At 51.3% G+C, this 20,375-nt stretch overlaps 1 protein-coding gene across 6 annotated transcripts in view; it reads right to left on the bottom strand.

The window, feature by feature from the left end:
* Window positions 1–20,375, bottom strand: part of c15h8orf34 (chromosome 15 C8orf34 homolog) — a 60,646-nt gene that overhangs the window by 21,480 nt on the left and 18,791 nt on the right. For all 6 annotated transcript variants that reach the window (XR_011982765.1, XR_011982766.1, XR_011982767.1 and 3 more), the window contains exons 7-10: window positions 17,532–17,698; window positions 4,380–4,515; window positions 3,259–3,338; window positions 2,853–2,926 (exon numbers count right to left, since the gene is read on the bottom strand). Coding sequence is in view for 3 of the 6 variants with exons in the window: in XM_023794374.2 (XP_023650142.2) it covers window positions 2,853–2,926; window positions 3,259–3,338; window positions 4,380–4,515; window positions 17,532–17,698 (457 nt within the window). In the remaining 3 variants the exon portion in view is untranslated. The remainder of the gene's footprint in view (window positions 1–2,852; window positions 2,927–3,258; window positions 3,339–4,379; window positions 4,516–17,531; window positions 17,699–20,375) is intronic.

Below are 20,375 nucleotides of genomic sequence, written 5' to 3'. Positions count from 1 at the left end.
TACACCTCTCACAGCCTACACCTCTACATGGTGCTGACTACCTACACCTTCCACCGCCTACACCTCTACATGGTGCTGACTACCTACACCTCTCACAGCCTACACCTCTACATGGTGCTGACTACCTACACCTCTCACAGCCTACACCTCTACATGGTGCTGACTACCTACACCTCTCACAGCCTACACCTCTACATGGTGCTGACTACCTACACCTCTCACAGCCTACACCTCTACATGGTGCTGACTACCTACACCTTCCACCGCCTACACCTCTACATGGTGCTGACTACCTACATCTCTCACAGCCTACACCTCTACATGGTGCTGACTACCTACACCTTCCACCGCCTACACCTCTACATGGTGCTGACTACCTACATCTCTCACAGCCTACACCTCTACATGGTGCTGACTACCTACACCTTCCACCGCCTACACCTCTACATGGTGCTGACTACCTACACCTCTCACAGCCTACACCTCTACATGGTGCTGACTACCTACACCTTCCACCGCCTACACCTCTACATGGTGCTGACTACCTACACCTCTCACAGCCTACACCTCTACATGGTGCTGACTACCTACACCTCTCACCGCCTACACCTCTACATGGTGCTGACTACCTACACCTTCCACCGCCTACACCTCTACATGGTGCTGACTACCTACATCTCTCACAGCCTACACCTCTACATGGTGCTGCCTACCTACACCTTCCACCGCCTACACCTCTACATGGTGCTGACTACCTACACCTCTCACAGCCTACACCTCTACATGGTGCTGACTACCTACACCTTCCACCGCCTACACCTCTACATGGTGCTGACTACCTATACCTCTCACAGCCTACACCTCTACATGGGGCTGACTGCCTACACCTCCCACCGCCTACACCTCCACATGGGCCTGACTACCTACACCTTCCACCGCCTACACATCTACAGGGGGATGACTGCCTACACCTCCCACAGCCTACACCTCTACAGCAAGCTGACAGCCAACACCTCCCACCGCCTACACCTCTACATGGGGCTGACTGCCTACACCTCCACATGGGCCTGACTGCCTACACCTTCCACCGCCTACACATCTACAGGGGGATGACTGCCTATACCTCCCACTGCCTACACCTCTACAGCAAGCTGACAGCCTACACCTCCCACCGCCTACACCTCTACATGGGGCTGACTGACAACACCTCCCACCGCCTACACCTCTACAGCAAGCTGACAGCCTACACCTCCCACCGCCTACACCTCTACATGGGGCTGACTGACAACACCTCCCACCGCCTACACCTCTACATGGGGCTGACTGACAACACCTCCCACTGCCTACACCTCTACAACAGGCCGACAGCCTACACCTCCCACCGCCTACACCTCCACAGGGGCTGACTGCCTAAAACTCCCATTGGCTACACCTGACCTGAACTGGCTCTTTACACTGCAACAAACAGCTGACCGCCTACACCCCTCCCTCCATTTGACTGACTGCCTACACCCCCCACAGCAGGCTGATCACCTACACCCTCCATGGAGGCCTGGCCATATACAGCCCCCCCACAGGGGTCTGGTCATCTATACCCTCCCCATGGCAAGCTGTCCGCCGACACCCCAATAAATGGCTGGCCGCCTGCACCCCCCACAGTGGCCTAGCCACCTACACCTCCCATGGTGGGCTGATCACCCCATCGCCCTAGTAAAAACATGGTGAATGTGTGCATCTCCGCTCAGTCCAGGATCAGCACTGGGAACCTCACAAATCAAACACCCACAGTGACTTCAGATGAACCGTTTGTCCCAAGAAGTGACTCAGTTCCTAAAAGGCTCACATTTTGTTTTGCTGCCATTTGCTTTTTCAGGAACAGACTCCTAACAGCCTGTTGAAAGTAACACTTTTCAAAGACAGGCTGGTGGCGCCTCGCAAACCACACGTGAGGAACGAGCATGTGACCGTCGCAGTGGCTCAGGGCTCACGCACGGCGGCGTTATCTCACATGGGGGAGGGGGGACATATGCGTCTGTTATTCAGGACTGATGGGGTTTGTGCTACAGGCTCCGTGTCAGGAAAGGCGGGTTTGAAACCAGATTCCAGGGAGTGAGACGGTGCTTGTGGGCCAGACGCGGGCAAATGTTATTGTTTATACCCGAGTTTGGCAAAGGCCGGGCTGGGGGGGGGAGGAGTGCTGGCGGGCACGCCCTCGGGAGGGCGGGGGGAGGCCCATGGGGGCCACTGCCAGGCGTCTGCAAGCCGGGCTCCATGTGGTGTGCACGCGTGCGTCTGTAGTGGGCAGAAACGCTGTAAAACTGCCTTTAATGACTTTACCAGCACTGCAGCGTGATAATTAAAATGTGGCACGGGTGTCCACAAGTGTGTGTGCGTGTGTCTGTGTGTGGGTTTGCACGCCTATGGCATGCCTGTGTGTGTGTGTGTATCTGTATGAATGCACGTCTCTGCGTGCCCATGTGTGCATCTGTGTGTGTGTGTCTATGTGTGTGTGTGTGTGTGTCTGTGCCCTAGTCGGCCTTGTTTGAAGTCGCTTTTCTGACACCTTCAGAGATCAGCAGTTCTTTAAACATCGCAGAGCCACCGCATGTCATTAATGCTGCTGCCCTGAGTCTCAACTCTATAAAGATAAAAAAAAATATGACATACATCCTGCAGCATTCGCCCTTTACAGCCAAAAACGTTCTGCTTCATAAATGATACCATGTACACCATGCATGAAGCCAGCCTCCGTGATCAGAGGGATCACTGTCTGATGACGGGCATCAGCGGCCAGACGCAGGGCTGCTGTAATGAGCCAGGAGGGTGAGCAGGGATTCCTGCGGCTGACTTACCGGGCCCGACACATGGGGGGCGCTCTCGGGTTCCGCCTCAGCCTCCGTGAGGATCCCGACCCCAGGCGATGGACCTGCTCCAGAGGACAGACTCAGCCAACCTGTCGCTCACGTACCCACTCTCCCTGCGCCGACCCAAACACACCCCCGGGACCTCGGGTCTCAGTTACAGCTGCCCTGAGCCACAGTGCCAAGGTCGCTCAGAGAGAATAAAAACCCGAGATAAAAACTCCCGTTAGCATCCATCACGCCATTTCTCAAGCATTCGTTTCTGTTTCTTCCAAGTTGGGCTAATATTACATGATCCCATCAAGCAGGTGTGTAAAAATTGAGCAGTGTGGGAATACCAACAGGAAGGTTCTGGAAAGAGGCACTACATGGGGTGATGTGGCCGCGCTTCACTCACAGGACGCTGGAGAGACGAAGCGCACGCGAAGGCCGCCGGTCCCGTCTCCGTCCCTCGCGATCAGGCTGTCTCCCTGAAGCCTGGAGCACAGAAATGACCCCGTCAAAGGAAGCTCGCCTCGGTGGTTAGGGTGATGTGCGGTGGGCAGATGCACCCGACCAGGAGGGCGGCGCTGTGAATGGGGGTGATGGAGCACACCAGGTCGCCTTGTATTCCAGGCTGTTTTCACAGGGCTGTAAAGAATAGAGTGTAAGCCATGGGGGGGGGGGGGGCTGGTCATCCATGGGGGGCAATCGTCCGTCAGCCGAGTCCCCCCACCTCTCCAAGCAGTTCTCACCTCTGGCCCCCCCCACACCCCCCCATGGGAACCAGCAAAAGCAGCCCAATGGCCACAGACCTGAACTTTACTGGGGGAGGTCGTCGGGATGGCCGTGTTTTGGGGCCGCCACTGTGAACGGAAGTGGGGATCCCGGAGTGCATGAGGATCCGGGGTAGATGGGGTGAGGGGGGGGCAGGGAAAATGCCAGCTGCAGCCCGCTGGGAACCATGTGGGGGGGGAGGCCATGTGACATGCGGTGCAGCCCTCCTGGTCAAGCACAGACTGTGGTGTGGGGGGGTGATGGGGGGAGAACCTCTCCCAGGCTGAGGCTCAGGGATTCAAGACATCCTGGAGTGTGAGAAGGTCCAGATACGACCAAAATGTCCCCAAGGCCAGAGTGGCAGGGATGCCGACGGCACGTAGAGCCACGGACACAAGCATCTGCCCCGGGGGGAACACATCAGCCATCCGACCCCGGCGATAACACTTATCAGGCCCTGGCATCGCATTTCACCCCCCCGCAGGAGGACAGGAAACAAAAGGGGAGATAACGTGAACCTATCACTGCTTGCCTGCTGGGGAAAGCAGGCCATTCTGGAATGTTCTCAGGAGGGAGTTTTATCTGAACCGCACAGCGCAGACGGGCCCGAGCGTCCTCAAGCTGCCCCCACCCCAGTAACTCAGATTCCATCGTAAAGCTGCCCACCTCCTCCTGCGAAGGCTCCATTTGAGTCCTAGGACCAGCTCGCCGACACTGCCCACCCCCCACAGAGCAGAGGCAGACACGGAGGGAGGCCTTTACCTCGCACACCTGGAACAGATGTTGAGGGTCACTTTTGCCTGGGGCTCTGAGCCGGAGGAGCCGCGGCCCTGACTGAACCTGCCACCAGATGGCGCCAGGCCGGTGACCCCCTCCATGCGCAGGTCGTCCAAGTCCTCTATGAGATGGGAGAGAGAGAGAAACAGCCAGTAGGTCACAGGGAATGGGGGGGGGGCTCACACCAGACCCCCACACCTCTCCCCGGGATCTGCCAGAGTGTGTTATTTAAGGCTTGTTCATCACGGGCCAGTGCCAGAACAGCATGGGAGTGCCAGTGCAAAGCCTTATGGGATGGCAAAGCCAGACAGTACCCTGTGAAGGTGGGCGTGCCAAACTGTAGAGTGTAGAGGCGGCCTCTCACTAAGGACCTTCCTGTTCAGCTTATAAACATCTCACTACAACACACCTGCCGTTTCTGTTTTTACACTTAGTACAAACTGCTCCATTACCACCAAACACACTGACAGCAGAGGGCAGCACTGTCACCTCACACCACCAATGGGTTCGAATCCCGCCTCCGTTACGTGGGCCAGAGGTTCCCCTCCCCCCTGGCCCATGGCACAGTGCCAGTCTCCGGGCAGTACTCCCCTGGGGCTGCTGGGGGCTTGGGACAAGGGCTGGTAAATCATCAAAAATTAAATATATTTCTAAGCCACGCCTTTTTTTAATGACCCCTGATGTTCACATATTCTGATCACATCTCGAAAAAAAATTTGAAAAAATGGCTGAACCAATTCTGGCGTGCCAATCAATTGGCTGAGCTGTCAAACGCATCACCAGCCCACCTCTTAGTCCATGAAATTCTTGCACAAGGTAAGCGGGTCCACGGTCATCAAAATCCAACCAGGTTAGATTTCCACACTAGGTTGAAAGCGTCATAGGTTGAAAGAGGAAAGCCCTCCGGGCTGACGAACTCTGGCATACGAGGCTGAAAAATCCATTTTCGCATCTGAGTGGACTGGGCTTGGCATTCACAACAGGCTGACTCAATCCATTTGTCCTGGATTATGGTACAGATTCAGGGTGAGATAAACAGACTCTGAAGAAAGTGCAAATCTTACAGCCGCAGGAAATATGGCCAATTGTCGGCGGGTTAGAAACGGGACGTAAACAGAGAAACCCCAAATTTGGTCAGCACGTTTTAAAAGTGTCACGCACATGTGACTCACAGCCCCATGACGTAATTGGCACCATTGACGCAAAACGCCCACAACGGAGGCACGCAGGTGCAGGGAGGGGGCGCGTATCTGCCCGGGGGGAGCTGGACGCCGGATCAGACGGGGTGCGCTGGGTGGCTTCCCGGACAGCTGCTCTCTTGGATCAGGGACAGCAATGTCCCACACGCAGGGGTAGCTCCCTTTCCCGGCACCGTTCTGGATTTTATTAGAACATTTCATCACGCGCTTCTTTAAAGTGGAGAATTCACGGGGCATGAATTCTGACACATTCTTCATCGGGGAGGGCTGGGTGGGGCTCAGTGGGTTCGGAGGCGGTGCCTGTAATCAGAAGTTTGTGAGTTCAAATCCCAGAGCTGGCAGTGATGTCACTGTTCGGCCCCTGAGATGTCACTGTTCGGCCCCTGAGATGTCACTGTTCAGCCCACTGTTCGGGTCCTGAGATGTCACTGTTCGGGTTCTGAGATGTCACTGTTCGGGTCCTGAGATGTCACTGTTCGGCCCCTGAGATGTCACTGTTCGGCCCCTGAGATGTCACTGTTCGGGTCCTGAGATGTCATTCCATGTTAATTCAACTGTAAAACTACACTTTAAATCTACATCAATAGATGTGTATATAACCATTTGATATAAATATTTTAATATGCTAAATATTAAACATGTTTTTAATGCAAACAAAAGAGTGCAGATGAAAGCTGGAGGACTGATACAGGCTATTCCTACCGAAGGAAACGGGAAACTAAAACTGGATGGGAAGTCAAGGAGAAAAGGCAGGTGGACAAGCAAAACAGAAAGCAGGGAATTGCACAAAGCAGAACAGAAGGTTGACCTTATCCAAGTCCGCTCCCAGAGGTGAGTGTCTGCAGTTTCCTTGGGGGAAGAGAGGGGGCGCTGTAACTGCTACACAGTTCAGAAACCTGCCCCCCCCCCCCCACAGAGCAACACTGAGGCCAACCATTCTTTTATTTGCAGCATGGCTCTGTCCATAACATTTAAATGCTATTAGTACTTTTCTCTGCTTTCCACAGATGCCAGAAACCACATCATCAAAAACAATAATGAGGAAGTGAGAAGCTATCTGTGGAGATCTGGGTTAAAGGTAACTTGGTGTATGAGAGCTGTATGCCTGACCTACCTGAATGCAGCCTCACTGTATAAATCAGTGCTTTCGCTCTGCTGTAACTTCCCCACTAAGGCATTAAGCTTCCTGGAGAGACGTTAAAATCTGAACTGAGTACTCTGGGGGAAAAGGCCATGTCTCATATCTGAATGAGCTGACTGAGTCGAGACGTGCCACTCCAAGTCCAGGAGGAACAAGGGAAAGCCCACCGTAGCAGTGGATAGAGCAGGGAGGTGAGGACAGTCTGGCGTACCGGCGGACGGGCCGGCGAGGAGGGGAATGTCTGGCGTACCGGGGGACGGGCCGGCGAGGAGGGGAATGTCTGGCGTACCGGCGGACGGGCCGGCGAGGAGGGGAATGTCTGGCGTACCGGCGGACGGGCCGGCGTGGAGGGGAATGTCTGGCGTACCGGCGGACGGGCCGGCGAGGAGGGGAATGTCTGGCGTACCGGCGGACGGGCCGGCGAGGAGGGGAATGTCTGGCGTACCGGGGGACGGGCCGGCGAGGAGGGGAATGTCTGGCGTACCGGCCGACGGGCCGGCGAGGAGGGGAATGTCTGGCGTACCGGCGGACGGGCCGGCGAGGAGGGGAATGTCTGGCGTACCGGCGGACGGGCCGGCGAGGAGGGGAATGTCTGGCGTACCGGCGGACGGGCCGGCGAGGAGGGGAATGTCTGGCGTACCGGCGGACAGGTCAGACTGAAGTATAATTACAAGCATTTCATAAGTATCAAAGGCTTTTATTGACAATTACATTAAGTTTATGTCTTTTTTCAAGAACTCTGCAATTTGCATGCTGTCAATCAACTTCTGGGCCAAATCTTGACTGATTCCAGCCCATTCTTGCATAATCAACCTTGGAGTTCGTCAGAGTTTGCAGGTTTTTGTTTGTCCATCTGCCTCTTGAGGATTGACCACAAGTTCTCAATGGGATTAAGGTCTGGGGAGTTTCCTGGCCATGGACCCAAAATGTTGATGTTTTGTTCCCCGAGCCACTTACATATAACTTTTACCTTACGGCATGGTCATCCATCATGCTGGAAAAGGCATTGTTTGACACCAAACTATTCTTGGATGATTGGGAGAAGTTGCTCTCGGACTGATGATAGTGCTCACCTTTTCTTCCCCAGACAATCTTTTTTCCAGATGATCCAACCAATAGAAAAGGGGAACCATCAGAGAAAATGACTTTACCCCAGTCCTCAGCAGTCCAATCCCTGTACCTTTTGCAGAATATCAGTCTGTCCCTGATGTTTTTCTTGGAGAGAAGTGGCTTCTTTGCTGCCCTTCTTGACACCAGGTCATCCTTCAAAAGTCTTCACCTTCCTGCAGCTTCATCAACCTTAGGAGACGTTCCTGGCGCTTGCTGGACTTTCTTGGGAGCCCCGAAGCCTTCTTCACAACAATTGAACCTCTCTCCTTGAAGTTCTTGATGATCCGGTAAATGGTTGATTTTGGTGCAATCTTACTAACAGCAATATGCTTACCTGTGAAGCCCCTTTTGTGCAAAGCAGTGATGCCTGCATGTGTTTTCTTGCAGGTAACCATGGTTAACAGAGGAAGAACAATGATTTTCTCCTTCTAAAGCATCCAGTCTGCTATTCTAACTGAATCAGCATGACAGAGTGATCTCCTGCCTTGTCCTCATCAACACAATCACCTGTGTTAACGGTGAGAATCACTGAAATGATGTCAGCAGGTCCTTTTGTGGCAGGGCTGAAATGCAGTGGAAATGGGGTTTTTGGGACTAAGTTGATTTTCATGTCAAAGAAGGACAAAACTATTGGTCACGACTCTGCGACTGTTGGTTCCTGTGCAGTAAGTGGTTGTTGTCATGGGGACAGGTGGTGCACACGCAGACGACAGTTGTCCACACGGGAAGGGACCAGATACACTGTTCTTCGTGACTTTGTTTTGTTTTACTGTCACTCAGGACTACGGGGTGGAAAATAAACACCCCCACAGCCCCTTGCCCCCCCCCCTCACCGGGACTCTTCCAACACATCATGGCATGTTTATTTTTCATCCTTGGACTTAGAGAAACATTTAATCTCAATCCGTCTGTCTTTCTTCAGGAGGTTAAATTGTCTGTGAAAGACAGTTTAAACATTTTGCTGCAACAAAACGAAATTAAAAAAACCTGCTATCATCCCGGCACAATTACACTTGGCTGATGATTCCGCTACTCAACACCAGCTTTTGAAGGATAACGTCCCGTCCCCCCCCACCACTGACCTGACTCACAAGAAACATTAATCACACCTTGAAATCCGAGGGGGTGTGACTAATTACACGGATTAAGCGAAATACACTTTCCCTCAAACTTTCACATATGAGAAAGCGAAGGGATTGTCTTTTTGGCCCACAGTTAATTATCTCTGCATACGGACAGGGGCCAGTTAGATGTTTCTCGGGCCCGACTTCTGGGTTTTCCGCCACTGGTGTAGTGACAGTTCCTGGCCAACAGGGGGCCTCGCACAAGTGTGTGGTTTGAGAGGTGGTAAACACTACCAAAGTTCTATTGGGGAGGGGGCCGTCACCAGGTGGGGGTGACAGTATAAAACGAATGGCACCAGCAGGCTAGATTTTAAACGCTCCTCATCCATCACGGCTGCCAGGGCCCCAGACAGGAGCTTGTGGAAAAGGCTTGGGTTCATGTCTCCTGGAGGCCCAGCTGCGTGTCAGGGCACGGGGGCAGCTGCGGGGGCCGAGGACTGGGATTTACAGCCTGTCCTGCCACACCCCTGAGGGAGATGGCGCCCCTACAGGAGCTTTACCACATTGCCGAACCTCAAGACCAGAAGGAGGCCAGCAGACACCAGCATTTAAATTCACCTTCACACCACAGACAAAACCAATACGCAGAACCGAAGGCCTTATCAAAGCAAGATGTTACAGAGCTCACAGGCACCAAGGCGTAAACCCCTGCGGGCCTAAAATCAGACTCCCCATCCCAAAACTCCCCGTTTGCCTGGAACAGCTTTGAGAAAACACTGGCCGGTGTTATCAGAGCGGAGCGCAAACATGATTCTGCTGCCAAAGGAGAGAGTGAATGAGCCTATAAAGGCATCCCCATTCATTTCACTTCCCGGGAGGGATTTCACACTCCGCTCCGACTGCAACCGCCAACGAGCAGCAATGAGCTTTGTGACCTTACACAACCCCCGCCTGCCTGACCATGGGCTGAACTTCAGCCACACAAGCGCTAGCAGTTCAAATCCACCTTTTGATTGAACTTGAAGGCCAGATAGAGGCAGCATTAGCATTGCGTTTCATTTATTCAGCAGATGCTTTTCTCCAAAGCATCTCGTTCAAAGCAGGATCATTCAGTCCCTGGAGGATATTGGGGTTAAGGGTGCTGCTCAACCCAAACCCTGGGATTTGAACTGGCGACCTTCTGATTACAAACATAGTGGCACAAACCAGCCCAAAACTGCATACCACCATCACACCAACGATACACCAGGCAGCATGACCTAGAAGGTGTGGCAGATAGAAAGCACTGGAATATTGTGCCGTCTAAACCCTACCGAAGGCCCGGACGAACCGACAGCCACATGCACACGGAAAATGTGAACAGCAGCCTCCAAACACAGGCTGCTGAATGGCAGTAGGCCCGACTTCCGCTCCTGCATCCTGTTAAAAAGAGAATCACACCGTTTACATGGGCACGGTCACCTTTCCGTCTGCAGCGTTAACACGGCGAGGAAAGAGTGAGCACTGTGGCGTCACGCACAGTCTGGCCAGCCGTGGTCGAACAGTCACCCACAGCGGCTGGCGTGTAGACATAACAGCGCCTACATCCCCACACGCCCGTCTGCGTGCACATCCCCCGCGTCAGACACCATGAAGCCACCGCATTCGCTTCCAGTGTAACCAGATAGGCCCCCGTCGATAAACAGGGCAGGTCCCTGCTACTTCCGAGCCAGAGTGAATCTCTCCAAGATGTTATCCCGACAAAAGCCTATAAGTGAGGAATTCCACCTTCAGACTGCTTACACAGACCAGTGGACCAGGCAAGCTGGGGTCCTCATTCAGAAAAATGTCACTGACAAAGTACCTCTCTGCTGCCGTGCAGAAAAATCCCAGGATGTGTTTATACAGAGCAGATTCCTGCAACTACTGATTATGCTCATTTAGGAAACAAAATCCATGCATGTCAGGGAATTTACTTTGGAAAGATAGCAGGCAGTCTTGATTCAATGGGGTGATCTCATGCAACTTTAAAAGAAAAAAGCAGGATAAACCAAGAAAGAAGGAAAAAAGAAAAGAGAAGAAAAATACAAAGACTGGCTGAATTCTCTAGTTTCCACTCAACCAGACAAACGTAAAGGTCATTGGAGAAATGTGACAGCACATCTGGATCGTCATTTTAATGGACGGCTCACGTTTCCTCCCCGATGAGGAGGGGATATCTCAGCCTCGAGTCACTGGTGGGGGGGTGGGGGATCTGGGAGGGACACGGAGACGCCCGCTCCCCACCTTGCTTTCATTTGTGTCTCATTGGGAGTTCCAACCCAGTGGTATGTCATCACTGGCAAGCCTTTGACATGCATTGGCTGAATCACGTTTGTTTGGTTTTCTAATAAAAAGAATCATTGTTTCATTATAGATCCATTCTTAAATATATTTACTTCCTCTCCTAACATATGCAAGTCAGCCTCCAAATCTCCCAGTTTTCAAGACACATTTATGATCACAATCTTCTCACATCTTACAAATATACAACAAAATGTTATTCTAGTAAACTGACATTAAAGTGTTATGTGAAACCATCGGCCTTGTTCTGGCTGAACTATACAGTATTGGATGCAGTAATATGATGCTTTGTGCAAACACCTTGTAAGCACTTCGGTTTAGTTCATAATCCAGAATAATCAGGGAGGAGACACCAGCCCATGGCAGGGGCACACATACCCACCGGATGGGCGATTTAAAGATGGAAGGTGATTTAAGGGCATGTTTTGGGACTGTGGGAGGAAAAGCTGAGTACCTGGAGGAGAGGGGAACATCCCAACTACAGAGTGCAGGCGGGATTTGAACCCAAATCCTGCAAGTATGAGGTCACTTCATCACCCCAAAAGTAAAATAAACTCTAACTCTGCACTTTTTTTTAGAACATCACTGCATGCTCTGAAATGCTTTTTAAAACAGCAATTAGGAGACAAAAAGCCATTTTCTGTGCTGTGAGTAGAGCTCTTTACACAGGCTGACTTTTATATTTAGCTTGTTGAACATTTTATTCAAAGCAAAGGACATTTCAGTTGGGTAAACAATTTCATTAGCCAAACCAGACAAAAATAACAACAATGGTTGGTGGGGACAGTGACACCTGCTAGGTTTTGCTGCCATCTGCTGGTGATGCATGCAGTCGCTTCCTTCCATGATGTCAAGTGACTCGCAGTCCTGTGCTAACAGGTGCTCAGGACAGTGCTGTAGATCAGTCACCATGCTGCAAGGCACAAAACCCTAAACTGTGCAATACAGTTTGATAAATGACTGCTTACTGGTGGTCGCGTTCATTTTAGCAGAACCGCCATGAACACGCCCAGCTTCACTGCAACCATGGGCTCTGCAGCTGAGGTTTAATGCTGCAGTCGGCTGACGCCGGACATCAAACTAAAGGACTTAATGTATGACATCATGCATCATGAGGCCCGTCAGCCTGGGCTGTGGCCCAGCGGCGCCATAATTCCCCACATTAAAGGCGGGCGTGAAGATCAGAGGCTGGCCTCCCCCCTCAGAAACCACAGCTCCTCCTTCAGAGACTCTTCCCGCCGGTGGACGGCCCATCATTGTCTCCTCGGGAGACAATACTCTGTGTTCACCCCGGTGACACTGGATTGTTTGTTTAGGCCGTTACCATGGAAACTGCTGTCTCCCTACTCCTTGGGGTGGGTTGGCATCAGAAGGCGGGTACAGTTGACCGTCAACTCTGGCAGCCCCCACGGGGCAAAAAACATCAGGCTGAGCACCGAGTCCCATTCAGAGCAAGGAAGCCACCGCTACCCCCCCCAAGCTCTCTGGCACCACCCACTGCCTGGGCACCACCCAGATGCCACAGCCTGGTTCAAGGTGCTGACCTATTCCAGATCAAATCCAGCCAGATTTGCGCCCAGGCAACACGGGGGGGCCTCAATCACCATGGGGTGGGGGTGCTAATAGTTCCCATATGATCTGTCTTGCACATGGACAGATATTTCAACAGTATGGGGGGGGGCGATGAAATATGCAGTCTCAGGGAATCCTCCAAAGAGATGGAGGGGGAACCTCCCAGATGGAAGCAGTGATCCTAGGCTTGTTCTCCAGCCTCTCCAGGGTAGAGTGACATGGTAGATCCGGCACCGCCGCCCATTAACCACCACCGGCTATATGCGGCCCGTTTGTTTGTACATACGCTAATGCTCCATACGCTAATGCTCCACACGCTAATGCTCCATACGCTAATGCTCCATACGCTAATGCTCCATACGCTAATGCTCCATACGCTAAGGCTCCATGCCTTTTCTCAGCAGGATACACACAAGCCTTTTATAGATTTTTACTGCTCTTAAAAGACAGACCTGACTGAAAGTTAACCTGCTCTCAGTCCCGGCTGGGCATGCTCGGCCTTATAGGAACAGGCTGGCCGCTCACTCACTTCTTGGCTAATCCTGAGGACGGCTCCTCTGACTCACCGGCTCGCTCTGAAACTCGGGAACATGCTGAACTTCTGATTAACTTGTTTTTGCCACTGCCCGCGTGGCCCCGTTTGACCGCAGAGGGAAATATCCGGGGAAAATCTCTCATTAAAACGTGGCGCAAATGAGCAAATTGAAAGTGACAGGAAGTATAATGTGAACCTGCAATAGAGACACTTGTTTATTTAGTGGTTTATTACCTGATATATATAATGGCAGGAGTATTTGAGCAGAGAAAGGTTAACATAAATCCCAGTTAATTCACCTTCACCGCTGAGGAAGTCTGAAGCTGGACAGAGCTTCTGAGCATCTGCAAAGTCTGCAGACTGCAGCCTAATGTCAGCTTAGCATGTGCAACTGTTTATCAGCTGATCAAATGACAGGACAGTCTGGTGACAAAACCGGGGAAGTCAGACTTGAGTTCTGCCGCTTCCTAAACCCTGCACTGAGAGCAGCGGCAGCCTGTTACCGTCTGGCTATACGAGGACAAATACACAGGAACAGGGAAGCTGAAGGCCTCATTTTGGGTGAATTATCATGATGTCAAACTCAGGCTGAGATTATAGGACTTACTTGTAAATGTAACAGAAAACCCACTGGAAACTGGAGCCCCTAGTGGAGATAAGATAAAATGCATTTGTTTTTCAAAAAAGGGACAAAGTGTGGAAACCCATGTGTAATATTAAGTTTGATAGCTCAGTCCAGAGGTATGCAAGATCAGACTTTTCCACAATTGTATGGCATACAGTTATTCAAAATACATATGGCTACTTCACGAAGATGATTTTTATGTTTAAATTATGACGTTGCACATGTTACTCACAAGAGGTCATGACCCCTGTCCCCTCCCAAAGAGGTCCAAAAATGTTATAGAGATCTAGCAGTGAGGGTAGTGGATCGACTCCTGATTGGTCCGTTCTTACCACCTTGCCAAGCAAGCTACTGCCTGGGGATCAAGCAGACTATCAGAAATCATCACTCTGTAAACACGGCCAATCATGAGAGAACAAGGGGGAGAGGCTTCCCAAAGGACAGCAACACGTTTGCTTAAGTTAAGGAAGCTTTTTCTCATGGTGTCATTTCTGACTGTTTAATCCCAGCATGCACAGAGGCACGCCGGTCCATCTCAAACACACAGGGATTAGTGCAGTGCAGTGATGGGCAAGTGGCATGCCAAACCTGGATGCCGGTGTTTTTCTGGAACAATCCTGAGCACACCAAGTCACAGCACGGTGGAGGTTCCTGCTCTATCCCTGGCAACGCTTCAACAGAGACCAAGCCACCCTGAGGTCTGACTCCATCACTGGCCAAGGGGAATCATGACTCAGTCCATGACAGCAATCCTCTAGCAGAAAAATCCTACTGAAGGACTCTCCACACACTCGATCCCATCCTGTCCAGCTCTTGACTTTGATTGCTATTCTGCTTTAACAGAATGAACTTGGACTTCCTTCCGTGCTGAAGTGGAAGATGAAATGTAGACAGAAGCAGCTTCTCTAGTCCCTCTTCTAACCTGCTTCTCATTTCCAGAGGAAAAAAAACAGCTGAAGTCATCCACACCTCTAGATGGCACCCTAACCCAAGAAATAGAGGGACACAACTCTGTTAGGCTCCACTGCTGTGAATATGCTTATATCCTGCAACATACCTGTAGTTCTCAACTTCATGAGCTAATTCGTTCCAAATTATCGCTCGTTATTCAAGAACTAAAAGTTGTTGAATTTTTCCCATAGAAACGAACCTGGTGTATTAATAAAACAAAATGAAGTGGTACAAATTGCGCACCATCTTAAAATATGCAGTAAAGTGTAATGCTGCACATGCTAGGGTAGGCAGGGCGGCACTCTGACGCTCATCCTCACTCTAGGGGGTGCCGCCCCCCAGCACTGGGCCACACTAATGCCAGAGCAGTCACCACTTACTGTATCAGTAAATCTGTATAGACACACGATCAGACTCCACAACGGTCCCAAGGTGACTGCTTCCTCAAGGAAGTCAGAAAAGCAGGGAGAGCTTCTGAGGGGAAAGGCTTCCTTAACCCAGCCAAGCCCGTGGAGTGAGATCACATTTATGACATCCACCCCCTCCACCCCCCAGGACTGGCTGCAATCAGAGTCACGGTGGTATCTACTAGGAGGTGGGTTCATAGGCCATTAGATCCGAAGCCAAGGCGGGGTGGCTTCTGAATTCACAGTGCAGTGAAAATCCCACTCAAATAGATTTCTGTATGTTTGGGGGGGGAGGGGGGGGGGTAGTTATTCACCGACATCATAGAGGAGAGGGAATCCATGAGCGCACAGCTGCAGTACATCCAGTATAGCACATCAGCCCCAAGATACGCTGTTATTCATCAGGAGCATAAAGATCCACGTCTGACCTGATCTACGAAGCTGTTACACCGGCACCAGCTCAATCATGCCAGTCACTCGTGGGCGCTGGGCCGGGGCGCCAGGCTGCAGCTTCTGAGGGCCCGAGTCCCTGCCAGCTGGACGGCCGGGATGTGCTGGCGTGCTTCTCGCCGGATGCAGCTCCGGGGAGGTTGCCGGGAACTGGCACGCGAAACCCATCCCCGGAAAAACGCGACGTATGGCGATGCGGTGTTCCGTAAACGCACAGGCGACCCCAAGGGAGCCCATGATCTGTGACGCTCAGCTCCCAGGGGGCATTGGGTACTGCGTCTCTGCCTTCCACCTACATTCCTGAATGCTGATGGCAACATTAAAAAGCTTACATCCATGCTTCTAAAGAGCCCTTGAAGATGAAGCAGGAACAGAGAGATGGAAGGAATGACTCTGGCTACATTATTTAATGGCTGGAGAGACTGTGTACTGCAGTTTTTACACTACAGTTACTAACAGCCAAAGTAAATAGAACACTAGCATAACAGGGCTCTATATAATATATGAGGGGTTTCTGTCAGCACACGCCTGTAAAATAGCAGCCAGACACCTCAATTTGGATCCTCCAGGTGTCCCAATCACGGCTGGAGAGAATCTGCACAGCAAACACTGCTGATGATAATGATGGAAAAGGCCATCTGTGTCCTTCCAGACCCATCAGAGTTTAGCTGGGTTGAAATATGAAGTCAGCCATGTGGTTTGCTTAGTTTTCATGCTCATCAAGCCATTAAGTGAGCACTCATGCCCTCTAGTGTTGGCCAGGCCATACTGAAAGATCGCACTCCCATCACGCCCTCTAGTGTTGGCCAGGCCATACTGAAAGATCGCACTCCCATCATGCCCTCTAGTGTTGGCCAGGCCATCCTGAAAGATCGCACTCCCATCACGCCCTCTAGTGTTGGCCCCGGCATCCTGCAAGATCACACTCCCATCACGCCCTCTAGTGTTGGCCCTGCCATCCTGAAAGATCGCACTCCCATCACGCCCTCTAGTGTTGGCCCCGGCATCCTGCAAGATCACACTCCCATCACGCCCTCTAGTGTTGGCCCTGCCATACTGAAAAATCGCACTCCCATCAGGACAGAAATGCTTTACCACAGGATGAATGCGATGACTCACAATGAGCCCGAAGCTATCGAGAGGATGATTCTGCCTAAGGGGTTGAGTGGACCTAAACCGTGCCAGGAAAAGTCACCTGACACCAGAGCAGAGCTGCCAGAATCTTCACGGTGGGAATGCAGTACTCAAGGCTGTAGGCTTCTGCCATTGGCCACACATGCAGGCCCCAGCCTCTTGGGAATGGGCTGAATGATGACTCATCTGACCATGTGACATTTCCACTACTGTGCAGAGCACTTTCCATGTACTATATAACATACAAAAGGGGTTCCTTTGAAGTAATAAGCAATTTCTCTCTAAGATCCTGCACACCTCATATTAACATCTGGAGTCAAGGGTTTCATAGAGATTTGGCCCCAAATTCTGGCATCTCAAATCTGGCATCTTTTCTCAGACCTCCCAGCCAACATCACCATAGATGGTCCACAAACGCTGCCCAAAGCTAGAGAGAAAGCAGTCAAGGCTCATGCACCGATGACCGCTGACCCAGTGCTCGCTGTCACATGTCAGCAGCGGTGTGACATGCCTCAGTTCCTGACCATGCCACCCTTGGCTAACCAGTGGAGATGCCAAGCAGCTAAAAATCTGGAGCAGATTCCATAGGACCACGCTCAGATTCAAGTGTCACACCACAGTTTTTACCAAGTAACTCCATGGCTTCGTCCTCGTCTTCGATGTCGTCCTCTGCAATGTAGGCAGGGGAGTCTGGGGCCGATTCGAAGGAGTCCTGGGACAACATGGCAGCCAGCAGCTTCTTGTGATGTTGCTGCTGCTGTTTCAGGCCTTTGCTCTTGGGCTCCACCTTCAGGCTGCAGGTAACAGGAAGAAGAGGGTTAGCCATGTGGGACGGGGACTGCGGAGGGCTGCAGGGGAGGGTGGGGAGGTAGATTTATGGGGTAGGCCAGTTAGCCTGAATATGCTAAATGGGGTCAAACGGGGCACATTCTGATCCAAGGGGGCAGTCGCCTGATGCCCGATGACTCGGAGGTGGTGTGTAGCCTTCTCAGAGCCTCTCCACGGGCCCGATGCCCTTCCTCTTGCCATCTTGGAGATTCTAAGCCCTCGACATGGTAACTTGAGGCTGAGCTCAGCAACTCTAATTACAGTCAGAGCACCGGCTTGCACCTCAGGTCTCCCCATCAGAAGAAAGGGGTGGTTTGTTTACCGTCAGCAGCCCCTCACTTCCGCCATCAATCGGTCACAGCCAGACACTCCATGAACCGTGTACGCTGCACAGGCACGAAATAGAATGCGACATCTCCGGCGAGTACTCATCACATAGCACTGTCACCCACTCACAAAAGGGCCCTCAGGCAATGCGGTCCATGAGACAGGAAGCATAAATCATAAAGACCAAGAGTGGAGTAGCGCAATATCCTGAGCTGTACGTCGACTTTTTGCTTATGATCAAGCTTCATGCTGTGCCATCTACCGTGCGGCTCACCACGGTGTTCTGGCGGCATGCCGGAGCCCGCTGGTGGTTCAGCGAGCCGCCCTCTCCTGGCACTGCACGTCGGCTCAGGGAGAGGGCAGATTTCCGGTCTGTTTGCACAAGAGCGTGGAGACGCTCTGCCTGTTTATACAAACACCCTGGGAGAGTGTCGGCGCGCCCGGCAGGCCGGATGGCAGAACCGTCAACAGCTAAATCCCGTTTATTCAGTACTTAGACATGGAGAGAAATTCAAGTACCAAGATAATAGTGAGAAGAACAGTACATGCTGCAGATCCCTGAACATGCTCCGTCACGGAGCTCCAGAACCTACACACGGCGAGGACATTTGAGCTGATATTACACCACAAACAGAGTTAAATTAAGAGCTGCGCCTTCCTCCAATCTGATGATAGACTAGTGCTTCAGACTGTGGTAAGTCAGGAACCAGCCGCCCTGTCTAACAAACAGTTCTGCCTGCCCCACGACACTCCCTCCCCCATAAACACTGGTCAAGAAACAGGGAATTAATGGGGGTTCACTACAGAACTATCAGGTGGCTGTCGCACCAGCATTCGCACGCTCCAGTGACTGATCTGAGCCGGTATGCATAAAACTTCCTAAGAATGGTCTTAAGAATGGGCGTACACTTGGACTTAACAGTTAAAAAAAATCTTAGCAAAAAGTAGGACCTAAGAGCATTGTATAAAGCTGCTAAAAGTAACTTTCAGCAAAGTCTAAGCCCAATTCCTAAGTGCTGACAGAGCCAGCATTTAAGTGATGTGAAATGAGGACCCAGAAGGTGAGACTGACACTAAGGGATCAGGATGAGGGGATGGGGAAGGAGAGAGAGACACTGACAGGTAAGAGCGCAAACAGAGCAGGTGGGGGGCAGGGATGTAGCCCCCAAACCAGGAGCTCTGACTGCACTGGCAGGACCACTAACCCAAAGCTAAACAGCCATCAGTGCATGAAGCACTCCTAGCCTAACAAAAGCATTCAGGCCTGGAGAATGCAGATAAAAACCCTAAGAGTAGCAGTGTCTTCAGGCCCTTGAGACAGACTTCCGGGGGGAGGCTCCAAGCCCCCAGCAGGATCAGTCATTATGGAACGCGGACTAACAACGGAAAGAAAATCCATCATTTGAGATTCTCGACAAAACAGATAATATATAAAAAGAATCACTATAAAATGCTGAAACCGCAACAGAATATAAAGATCACAAATTTTATTTTAAAATAAGTTGCACAAGACTATACCCTAAACCCTAAAGCAGGATGAACCCTCACATCATGCTGTAACAACACCACAGCATAATAAAGGAAGACGTTTCGCTCCTTTCAACCAGATCCTTATGCTCAACATTACGTCTCTGCACCCTACAGCAAGACAATAGCCTTGCCAATATAACAGTGTCATTAGCAGATGCTGGCAGAGTAAAGCCCAGTGGCTGTTGGGTAGTACAGAAGCAGAGCTGCAAATAAGTAAATATCCAAATGATACATGGTTAAAACGCAGACAAAACAAATAAATGTACCTTCCTGAAAGCTCCGTTTTCCTCTGTACCCACCAGGGAGACAGATCTCTATTTCTTATGCTTTGGCCACAGGCATAAAACTGTCACAGGAAAAACATTATGAGACTTGAAATTTCATACTATATCAAGAGCTGCTTTGGTTAACCCAGGAATGTTTATGCAAGGCACACTTATAACATCACTTGTGACCTCAGCAAAATGCCCAGAATATCTCCTCGAGGACACAATGACCGAAGACCTCTGCCTTCTCCAATATCCCTGGCAGGCTCTGGTTTTTAAGCCCACCAAAGTAAATGCAGAACGTGCACATGCAGTATGCGGACTGGCAGGGGTCTAGCACACACTGGGCGCACATTAATGCTGGAGGTCTTTAAAGCGCGCAGCTTATTCTCACTGCACATGAATAATGGTTGAAACACAGATGGCTCTTAACTCTATCTGACCTTTTATGGTAGGAGGCATTCAGTGTAGCTCACACATCTCGAAGACAGCCATCAGAGAAAGGCATATTCAAATCCAC

This window comes from Paramormyrops kingsleyae, chromosome 15 (genome assembly GCF_048594095.1).
Source record: "Paramormyrops kingsleyae isolate MSU_618 chromosome 15, PKINGS_0.4, whole genome shotgun sequence".
In the NCBI taxonomy this organism is placed as follows: Eukaryota; Metazoa; Chordata; class Actinopteri; order Osteoglossiformes; family Mormyridae; genus Paramormyrops; species Paramormyrops kingsleyae.
This window is presented reverse-complemented; position numbering and strand designations above follow the sequence as displayed.